The sequence below is a fragment of the Stegastes partitus genome, unplaced genomic scaffold (genome assembly GCF_000690725.1).
Source record: "Stegastes partitus isolate 25-593 unplaced genomic scaffold, Stegastes_partitus-1.0.2 Scaffold661, whole genome shotgun sequence".
NCBI classification, from domain to species: domain Eukaryota; kingdom Metazoa; phylum Chordata; class Actinopteri; family Pomacentridae; genus Stegastes; species Stegastes partitus.
This window is the reverse complement of record NW_007578392.1, coordinates 261,943-273,453: the sequence shown is the minus strand read 5'-3', so window position 1 is coordinate 273,453 and position 11,511 is coordinate 261,943. Positions and strand designations below refer to the sequence as shown.

Sequence of the window (11,511 nt, the reverse complement as noted above, 5' to 3'; positions counted from 1 at the left end):
AAATATAACCCAAAATGTGCCAGGTCTTGAGAGGTTAAGAAAATGAACATTGTGTTTGACAAGCAAATAGTGAAATCAAGATGGTTGAACTTATCATTTTAATAATAATGTATAATTTGTAAAAATGTATAATTTAATAAATATATATTTTTAGTACTTTTACAGCATCATCGGTTCTGATCCTAACATTTACATATTTTATTTTGGACGTTACATATAAACTCAGGTTCATCTCAGAGAGTCGGTTGTGTTTTTGTGTTTTATTTTCAAAAGTTTAATGAGAAAAAAACCAAAAGTTTATCCTTTTGCTCGTCTATGATTTTAGTGAAATGAAAACAATCTTAAACTATCAAAATTTGAAATGAGAACTTTCTAACAGCACGACTTCATAAATAGATGAGGAACAATAATAGAGAATTATAGAATATTCCTGATAACCACATTTATTTAAATTCCTACAAGCATTAATCTGGACATGAAAGATATTTACCGTCTTCACCGACATCAGCTATGCTTTCACCGTCTCGTTTGCTTTTATTTTCTTTCCCTCCTTTGCCTCCCGCTGCACCTTTTGCTCTCCTTGTCAACTCTCCTTCCTCCCACTCCTCTCAGGAGAGACCAAAAAGTGCCTTGGAGCGTCTGTACTCTGGGGACCCGGTCCAGCAGCAGCAGCAGAGGGGGAAGATGAGCGCCGACGAGCAGCTGGAGCGGATGAAGAGACACCAGAAGGCCCTGGTCCGCCAGCGCAAACGCACCCTGAGTCACGGAGACCGCCACGCCTCCTCGTCGTCGCGCGGCTCGACCTTGTCCTCTCGCCCGCTCTCTGCAGACCTGGGATCAGTATGTCACTAGAGCAGCGTCACATGTCACACTGTCACGCATGACGACAACCAAACCCAGAGTGCAGTAGTGATGCATGCCTTCACTCGGCGTAGTCGGTCTCTGTTCCAGACCAGTTGGTATCAAAGCAGTCAGTGATTCACTGTTTGGCTTTTTAACGCACGTTGTTCTCAGACTTTAACTGGAGACGTTTTGACTTGTGACAGTGGAGGAAAAGCACATCGGTGACTGATAATACAGATGCTGGATCAGTTTTATTTTAGTCCAAAAAAAGTCAGTATGGGGCTGCACGGTGGAGCAGTGGTTAGCACTGTTGCCTCACAGCGTCCCGGTGAGGACACCCGGGATCTTTCTGCGTGGAGTCTCCATGTTCTCCCCGTGCAGCGTGGGTTCTCTCCGGGTTCTCCGGCTTCCTCCCACAGTCCACAAACATGCTGAGGTTAATTGGTGATTGTAAATTGTCCGTAGGTGTGAATGTGAGTGTGCTTGGTTGTCTGTCTCTAAGTGTAGCCCTGTGATAGACTGGTTACCTGTCCAGGTGAACCTGCCTTCAGTCAGCTGGGATAGGCTCCGCCCCCCTGGTGAGGATTAGGTGGTGTATAGATGATGGATGGATGGTAAAGCCAGTGTGATGCTGGACACTGGGAGCCCCGGGTTGATGACCAGAAGGCCATCGTTATGTTTATCATTTCCAGCTGTGCTTGTCCTTCTGTCACATGTTAAAACAGTTTCTGCTTCAACAGCTGCAGCACAACAGGTGTGTAAAATACAGCCGTGACTGTTCAGAAGTGTGTATTAATATGTAATCACATTTACATCACATAGGGACCTTTTTTTTTGTTGCCTGTCAAACACGTAACACACTAATGACCTCAGACGCAGACTTTCGCTCACTCCTCACATTCATTTATATCTGTAAACCTTTCCCATCGTTCCATTTCTTTATCTATCCCTTCTTTGCTGATCTAGCTCTATCTGTAGGCTGGTTTCGCTCTAACACGACACTACCATCCTGTTTTCTGCTCTGAAGGAAGTGTTTTGTGCTGTCGGACTGCATGAAGGGCTCCGTTCACCAGAGTCCCGTCGCTCCTTCTTTAGATATTAACGCCTGCTGTTTCTCGGTTCGGCGCCGCTGCTGTTTCCAGGCGGTCCGTTTGAATGCGTGAGAGAGAGAAAGTGCCTACTTATTTTCTACTGACCAAAACATTTACATACACTGAGCAACACCTGTTTAAGCTCCATCATCTCAACCTCATCACAGCATTTTTCCTCTTGCTGGACTTGTTTTGCTTTTAAACCAACATAAGGACGGCCTGAGTGTTTATGGGTCGGGTCCCACTGATCATTTCATATCAACTATGTGTGGCATGAATCTCACATCATATCATAGGTTCAATGATTTCAGTGTTTGCTCAGTGTTGTTTTTATTTTTATTGGCTAATTATTGCTAGAAGAAACCTACTTTCTTAAATGTGAATGTCTGCAAAAAATAAACGCTATTTTCTAAAGTTCTCATATTTGCCATGTTTTATTTATTTATTCTGTTTTAATGTGTGAGACGTGAACGTGTCGCCGGTCTGAGTAAAGCGCTCTCCTGTCCGTACCTGTGACGGCGGGCTGTCCTCTGTAGTGGAGAACGTTAGCATGCTGTGTTTTCAGAGCTTTCACTTTCACATGAGCATGCATACTCATCGATGCATGCAAACTTTGTTTTTTTTTCCCCCCTTTCTCCACACCTGCACACAAACACACACTGAAACACACACAGACAACTAGTGTGCCGTACGAGTGAAACGAGTCGGTTTCAGACAACCTGCTGTCGTTTGTTTCACGGTCTATATCTTTCCTGTCCAGTGGAAGCGAGAGCAGGACTTTGACCTGCAGTTGCTCGAGAGGGCTGTTCAGGGGGAAGAGGCTCAGGGAGTTAGGAGCGTCCAGGGGGAGGAAAGACCTCCCGAGCACAAGGAGAGGCCGCGCTCGCACTCCGACGAATGGCTGACCTTCCGCTCCATGGCCACGACGCCGCCCGCCCACGAGGTCGACCTCGAGCCGCTGGACTACGACCTGGACCTCAACAAAGAGGTGAGTTATCTTCCTCTGAGAAATGCAGCTGATGAGGGTTAGGGACGGATGAAGACAGAAATGTTATGAAGATAGAAAAGAAATGTAACTCAACCAAATAAACTTAGTCCATGTTTATCTGAAGAGATAAATAAATGGTGGACTCGAGTCAAAAAGATTGTTCCTCTGATTCAACTTGGACACGAGTAGAAATTATTAATAGCATAAAATAATAATAAATAAAATGATTTGTACGTGTGAATCATTTTTGCTCTATTTAGAAAATTAAGAAAACATCCCGAGCATGCTTGAAGGTGTATAAAAATACTGCTGCCAAGAATAATTTGATGATTATTTTCTCATCAGTAAAGCACCGCGGCTGTTTGGTGACGCGTATGCTTCCCGCCTCATTTAAAAATGTAAAATCTCGACATCTACTCGGCAAAAATGTCAACATTTTTTACATTTTTACGTCCTCTGCGTTTCATTTTGCTATCTTAAAATGTTGGCTGCACGGTGGAGCAGTGGTTAGCACCGTCACCTCACAGCTAGAAGGTCGCCGGTTTGCGTCCCGGTGAGGACACCCGGGATCTTTCTGAGTCTCCATGTTCTCCCCGTGCAGCGTGGGTTCTCTCCGGGTTCTCCGGCTTCCTCCCACAGTCCAGAAACATGCTGAGGTTAATTGGTGATTGTAAATTGTCCGTAGGTGTGAATGTGAGTGTGCTTGGTTGTCTGTCTCTAAGTGTAGCCCTGTGATAGACTGGTTACCTGTCCAGGTGAACCTGCCTTCACCCTGAGTCAGCTGGGATAGACTCTAGTGAGGACTAAGCGGTGTATAGATGACAGATGGATCTTAAAATGTGCTAAACGTATGTAAAATAATTCCCGTGAGCTCAGACCTCAGACGCCTCTGAACACCAAGTTTCCAAAATTATTTTCTTCTTTAGCAACAAACCGACATCATCACTGATGTCTTTGTACGTCGATCCACTCTTTACACAGCACGCCCGAAAAATCTACGTTTTTCTTGATCAATGTTTCTGGCAGAACATGAGAATTATTCTGGACGTTTAATGGACTCCGGTGTACAAATAACGGACAGGGCATGGGGATACTGTATAACATTTACCGGCTATGTTACCAGACGTTTCCACTTCATCTACGTCTGAGCACATTTCCCACACCTCCATCTAATAACGGGAACACAGACAACGATTTTGAATTCATTTTTCAACACGGCTTGTGATTGACAGACTGACTCCACGATAATGTAACACAACAGGCCGGTAACAGGTCATATTCAGTAAAGAGAGACGTCCTATTGAGCTTGTTGCTGCAGGTATTCGTGCTCTTAATGTTCTAAATCCTGTTCAGGCTCAAACGTGTCGCCATTTCCAATCAAGAATGAGAAATTATGACGCTTCAAAAGTGTACAGATTATACACCAGCAAGAGGACGAGGTGGTGCTTACAAGCAGGCTTCCATAAACTGGCCAATCAGGAAAAAGTGGTCTTTTAGGGAGGGGGGGCCTCGGAGATCCCAGGGACTAATGTGGCCAGAGACTCAGCCGGGGGGGCAGCACAACATGACGTATACGTTAAACAAGGATTTTTAGAGCTGAACATTAGCGCAATACGTCCCGTTTAATTACTGGATGTAAAGAGTCTCCCAATTCGCTGAAAGTCCGTTCTCTACGTACATGCTAGGCAGGCTTTAAGCTTCCCCATGATATTTATCTACGCTGTTAAAGTCACCCAGGATTGGCTTCCAACATAGTTATGATGCCTGCAGGTCCTAAACTTAATCTCAGAGAAATCTTTCACTTTCGGAAAATAAATATCAGCCTTCTGGTGCCAACATCATGACCAGAGTTCAAACATGCAGGATAAGGTACAACGACCAAAATACTTCTTAACGAGGAGGCTGGTAGTCGTATGAAATGGGTATATAATGAATATAGAGACTTAAACTGAGCAGTTCTTCAGTAACACCAGCAGCAGAGGAGCAAAGTCAGGTATTTCTTCTACAATAGTTTCTTGAAGCAGCGTGATTGGATTGTGAGCAGATGAGCGTCCTTCAGATATAATGTTAACGTTGGAAAGTGTTGCAGCGCTGATTGTAAATGAGCAGGACGGTGGTGAGCTGTAGGCTGGACATCGACTAAACACAACGACTGCACCGTGACGTGGGAGTGCTGCAGCTGAACACAGCAGAGCCTCTGTCCACATGTCTCATTCATTTTTGTTGGGGGGTTGCTTGATTTGTCCCTTCCTGGATCAGCAGCAGTGAATCCTGAACATCTTCTCACTCCTCCTTATCTGTATGTGTCATCAGGACTACGTCCCTGATCACTCACCAAAGCTGGAAAGGTTTTTTTTTCCCAGTAAAGTCAAACACATTCTAACACTCATGTAATTTTACTTCCTGTTCGTTTTCCAGCTATCCAAGCCTCAGAAAGTGTTGATTCCGGAGCGCTACGTGGATTCAGAGCCGGAGGAGCCGCTCAGCCCTCAGGAGGTGGAGGAGCGCCATCGAAAGGTGGAGCGCATCAAGAACATCTTGGCAAAGTCCAGGTAGGTGAAGCTGAAGCTATGTTTGAAGTCTGCTGGTGTACAACTGGGGGGTCGGTGGTTAGCACCATCGCCTCACAGCTAGAAGGTCGCCGGTTGGTGTCCCAGTGAGGACACCCGGGAGCTTTTGCATGTTGCATGTTTTGGATAGGCTCCGCCCCCCATGACCCTGGTGAGGGTTAAGGTGTAGAGATGATGGATGGATGGTGTACAGCTAGTTCTGGTGTTTCAGGAAGGCCTTGTAGTTTGTCAGACTTCCAGTTAAACCACAATAGAAGCCCTTTGTTGGAAGTCATTCACCCTCCAGGTGTGTAGGCGATACTGGGAAATATGGTGGCCTTCTTTCTGACCTCCTTGTCCAGCATGTGTCAACAGATTCCCCTCAAATCAGTCGGTGCATTTTTATTTTACCAGTTTCTGTCGGTTTAGCGTTTTCCTTTCTCTCCTGGAACAGCGTGCAGAACCTCACGCCGACAGCGTCCGTGGACAAGCCGGACGTGGGGCTGGTGGCGCTGGACTCGGCTCTGCAGGAGCAGGAGAGGATCATCACCATGTCCTACGCTCTGGCCTCGGAGGCTTCGCTCAAGAGCAAACTAGTCGCAGGTTGGTCACTTGAGATCATTTCCTGTGCATTGGAGCCCACGGTGGGCTGCTGCAGATCAGACATGCTCGGTAACTGGAGTGTAAAATAATATTCTACAGAAATAATTATTGTATCTGTCAAAAAAGAAAGCGTGCAAATACCGACAGTTGGGGTAGAATATCTGCTGGCATCAAATTGACGTCTTTTGGGTGAATGTGGGATAAAGAGAGGGAAGCAGCCTTTCAAGAAAGCTGGATTGATGAGAAGGGCGTAAGGTGCAGAGTCAAGCAATAAGGCTGTTCATTTCCTAATAACTGAACATTATTCCTTATTAGGAGCTCAGATCGTCTCTAATTGCAATCCGTGTAGGATCTTTTAGACAGAGGAGGAATCGCTTGATGAGGCCATTTTGTGTGCTGATCAATGACCCAGTCAAGCTCTGCTCTCAATCTGCATAACGCTGCTGCTGCTGCTGCTGCCGCCGCCGCTTTGAACGCAGCTCTGAACCTGCATAAAAGACGCTGCGCTCACATCTCATCTCTTTCATACTCGGCGGCAGACGGGCGAGTTAATTTTCACTGTAGCTGCGGCAGATTGTCAGCCTGCCTCGCTCACACACTCACCTATGCACACATTTATCTGTCACAGCCGCTAATGCTCAAGCTGTCAGCGTGTGTGGAGGCTTAATATGCATAGTGAAGCAAAGTCAACAATTATAACATTATTTCCAGCGCAGAGGAATGCCAGAGAATATAACTGGTGGCAACTTGTCAGCGGAGAGCGAATCAATGACTCTCTCTGCCTTTGGTGTTAAAGTGAGGTATGTTGGTGCACTTTCAAACCTCTAAATTAAAAGAAGTGTCTTTCTCACAGTATTATGCATGAGAGGCTTCAGCAGTGCTGCCAGGAAAGCAGGAATATTCGTCACTGCAATTACACGCAGTATATATATATATTTATATTTTATTAAAAAAAGGTGTCTTTGATTGTTGGATTTGTTACTAAACAGATAAATAATTTGGTCTTTTGTAATTACTTGTCAGAGATATTGAAACAAATCCCTAATTCTGTGCTGCTAAATGATCTACAACACCACCTCCCTCCGTAGCGCCTCTTCAACTATTCATTACTTTTTCTTTGAAGCTGATCAAATGTTCAAGTGATGAAAAAAAAAAAGAGAGAAAGCACAAATCACACCACTGCAAACTGATGGAGCAGGAGATGTTAACTCCAGGCATTTACCACCTTAACGACTTTTTTTATCATCAGATATCTTCAGATTGTCGGCTGATTGGGATTGTAAAGCAAAAAAAAACAAACCCTGATGATGTGAAACCGTAAAATCTCCACGGAGCCGTTATTAGTATAAACCTGGAACCTGGTGAAACAAAAGCCGGCAGAGTTCAGATGAACACGTCCTGTTTGTAGCGACGCTCGTTCAGAACCACCGCACACAGACAATTAAACGACGAGGATGTTTGTCACTGATAAATAAAAAAAAATAAAAACTTTAGTGTGACGCTACGTTTATTTTCTGTGTTATGGTCAATAATCTGATAATATTATAACGGCACTTTAAACGAGGGGGAATGTGACGAGTATTTTGCTTTGTTTCTGATATTTTATAGACAAACTAATTTACGAGCAGATTAATTAACAGGTAACATAATCACTAGAACTCTGAGCACGTCACACAAAAACATTACATCCCTGCTGTCACTGACATTTATCACAATCTTCAGAAGATCTTCATCTCTGGACACGAGTCAGAGTCGGTGATATGCGCTGAGACAATACAAGGCTTCACCCGTCAGAGGTTTGCTTTAGAGATGACGTAACGTTCAGCGTGTAAAACATAAAAACCTGCTTCTACAGGTAACACCTTTAAACTGCTTGTTTTAGTGTGAGGAGGATGCAGCCCATCGATAAACCATGTGTGCTGTGGTTCTACATATGAAAGAGTGAAAAGCAGTGAATCAGTCGGAACCAGAGAACGTTTTGTCAAACCACTGACTGAAGTGATCAGCTGATCATAACTGCTGCTGGTTAATTTTCTGTTAATGACTGAACCCTAGTTGACGTAGTTTTGGTTCTAAATGCACGACACATGTCCCTCTTTTTATATTTAAAATAAAAAAGACAATACTTGTGGACTAAACCACATGGTCTGGGTCCAGAACAGGTTAAATGAGTGATGGACCAGCTCTGGTGTCCATTCGTTTATATACGTCACCATGGTGACTGATGCTACACTAGGTTAAATATTTATCTGATTTCAATTAAAACAATGAAGAGTTCATTTGCAAAGACAGATCACTCCGTCTTCACAAACTGTCAGAAAACTCACTTTTGGTCGTTTAGCTGGTGTCCCACGTACAGGAGCTGTAGTCTCTGATGCAGCAGCCGTGGGTTCGAGTCCCGCTCATGGACCTTTGCTGCAGGTCCTTCCTCCACTTTCCTGTCTCTCCTCCGACTGTCCAATCTAATCAAGGGGAAAAAAAAACAACTTAAAAGAAAACCCATTTTTCCATCGTCTACCTGTGACAACATCAAACTTAAGTTGTCTCTGTTTTTGTCATTTCTACTGAGTCACATCCTCTCAGCTTCTGTTTAGGTGATGTCATCTCAAGCAAACAACAAAAACAATCTGAAAATCTACAAAAATGGAGTTTTGTGTTCCTGCACATGAGCTCTTCACAGACTGAACGTCTTCTTCTGTTTTTAGCCGTAACACAGATTTTAATGTGAGTCTGATGCATGATCCTCTGAACCCAACCACAGATGATTCTTTGCTTTCTAGACTTTTACAGAAACAGTCAATGACCTGTGATGTGATGTCAGACTCTGTGCTTCCTGCTCCTCTATGGGGGACGTTTGAAAGTCCTGAACTCTCTCAGGTTGACTAACAGTTAGTGTCTCTTCTCTCTCCTCCCTTTGTCCTCCCCCCTCCCTCCCTCCCCCACAGTCCCACCGCCTCCCCCTCCTCCCCCGCCACCTCCTCCTCCCCTCCCTCCTCCTCCGCCTCCCCCTCCTCTTCCTCCCGTGTCTCTGGCGCCTCCTTCTCCTCTTAACAACGGGATTCACTACACGTTTGTCTAAAGTCAAAGTAAGGCCTAGCTGCACGTTCGCCGGCTGCATGCTGCCTTGTGACTGTGGTGGAAGTCAGAGGAAGCTCCCGTTACCATCACAGCAAACATCTGCTGCTCGTCCCACTGTGATAATTGTCTGTAAATTGTTTTTTTTTTTTTTCCCTTTTCTTTTTTTTTTTGTACCACTGCCAAAATATTTATGGATGGATGAGGAAAGAAAAGGGCTCAACCGAACACGACTGTTGTGTAATTAACAAAAGAGACACCTTTTGATTTAGCACCTCCACAGTTCAGCAGTCGGCACAGCTGCATTCCTCGGCACCAATTAGCTCCCCATCTGCAGCGATAGCGCCGGAGAAAAACAAACTGTAGCTCTCGCTGTTGTTACTGTAAAGGCACAGAGAGGCCTCGTGGCGTTTTACAGCTTCATTAAAAAAAAAAAGAAAACAGCCTCCATCCATCAGACAAATATTTCAAATCGTCTGTTTCTTCTTTTTTTATTTACGTGACCTTTAGCCCTCAGGTATGAAATGAGTCGCTGGATGGAGATTAAAAAATGCTCCCGACAAACACAAATAATCAGATGTTTGTAAATGAGCAGGTACGAAATGTTCATCGGGTCACGTCTGGCCCGTCGGCAGCCTTCGTCTACCTCCAGAATCAAAAGCACGACATACCTGCTGTTCAGTCCGGCATGCTGTGAATGTCTTCTTATCTGTTCAGTGAGGAATATTTATTTTTTGCATGCTTTTCTGTGTGCATTCTGTGTGTAACTTTATTTTTTTTTAACTCCCACGTCCCATGTTCAGGACTGAGGTGGGCTTTCACCTGCAGTTGGATTGTATAAGTAAAAAAAAAAGCTGAACTAGTTTGTCTCACAGAAGCCCGCCGCTAAAGATGTTAAGGAGTGTGAGAGTTCATTCCTGCTCTACTGTGTGTACATGCAATCACATAAAGCTGTTGTTCACCCATTTATAAGCTGCATTCTTTATCTATATGTGGCAGCTATTTATCCTCACATCTACAATTATCATCCTTCATTGTCCCCATTAGTAATGTGCAGGTCTGTCCGCTCATGCTGATTAATCCTGTCGTCGTGATCATCTGGACGTTTTCTGACTTTGTCTTTCTCTCTCTCATCACTTCTCAGCTCAAGCGATTTCCGGACACTGAGGTGCTACTCCACAACCACGGATCCTTCGACAAAAAGAGGATTTTTTGTTTTTTCCCCCGTTTCATTTCTTTATATACAGCAATAGAGAAAACGGTAGTAAACATTTAACTTTGCTCTCTGAGGCTCACGCGGTTCGTTGGAATGTTTTTAGCGAGTTTCACCAGAGAGACTTTGCAACGGGAGCTGCTGTGCTTATTAACTATGGAAGTGTCTAACAAATGTTACCCTCATTATAATAATAAGAATTAAAAAAAGAACATTTTCTACAAGTTATTGCACTTTGAATTCGACACTCGATCATATTTTCATGATACGACTGAATTGCTTTTTCTTGATCTCAACTGGAAACTTCCTTTTTTTTTTTTTTTTCTTCATCAGGTACAGAATGTTACGAACAAGAGGTACAACATGCATCATGTTAATAGTATTTTTGTCGATACTCAGATAATATTCTTACACCAAACCACTTGAACTCTCATGTGTACGTACCTGTAGCACTGCCAGTCTCCTTTAGGCTTGCCAAAATGAATTTTATTTTTGCTTACATCAGGATGAAAATAACCTTTAACATATTTTTTTGTGTGACTCGGGCGACGGAGATTTATAAAGATGTGAATATTAAAGATATTAACACAGTAGCTGGTTCGTCACGTGTGTTTCTTTCTTGTTTCTGACGTTTCATTTCAGTATTTTTTCATTTACTTTAAATGTGTTTGAATGAGTTGAATACAGCACGGTGGCTCGGTGGTTAGCATCGTGGCCTCACAGCTGGAAGGTCGCCGGTTCGTGTCCCGGTGAGGACACCCGGGATCTTTTGCATGTTCTCTCCGTGCAGCGTGGGTTCTCTCCGGGTTCTCCGGCTTCCTCCCACAGTCCACAAACATGTTGAGGTTAATTGGTGATTGTAAATTGTCCGTAGGTGTGAATGTGAGTGTGCTTGGTTGTCTGTCTCTAAGTGTAGCCCTGTGATAGACTGGTTACCTGTCCAGGTGAACCTGCCTTCACCCTGAGTCATGACCCTACTGAGGACTAAGTGGTGTAGAGATGATGGATGTCGTATTCTGATAGAAGCTCCGTTACTGTTTGTCCTCCTGGACTGAAGAAGTTGCTTCTGACTCGGTTTTTACTGTCTTATAAATGAGAAGTGATGAACGCCATCAGAAGTCAAATTAAACAGAAAACAACCCACTGCAG

The 11,511-nt window shown here is 44.1% G+C and overlaps 1 protein-coding gene across 1 annotated transcript in view; it reads left to right on the top strand.

The window, feature by feature from the left end:
• LOC103363465 (pleckstrin homology domain-containing family A member 7-like) overlaps nucleotides 1–10,955 on the top strand; it is a 74,657-nt gene extending 63,702 nt beyond the window's left edge. Inside the window, exons 23-27 of the mRNA XM_008290243.1 lie at nucleotides 613–840; nucleotides 2,695–2,922; nucleotides 5,341–5,474; nucleotides 5,926–6,074; nucleotides 10,294–10,955. Of these exons, the coding sequence (XP_008288465.1) occupies nucleotides 613–840; nucleotides 2,695–2,922; nucleotides 5,341–5,474; nucleotides 5,926–6,074; nucleotides 10,294–10,316 (762 nt within the window). The 3' untranslated portion in view covers nucleotides 10,317–10,955. The remainder of the gene's footprint in view (nucleotides 1–612; nucleotides 841–2,694; nucleotides 2,923–5,340; nucleotides 5,475–5,925; nucleotides 6,075–10,293) is intronic.
• Nucleotides 10,956–11,511: the final 556 nt, after the last annotated feature.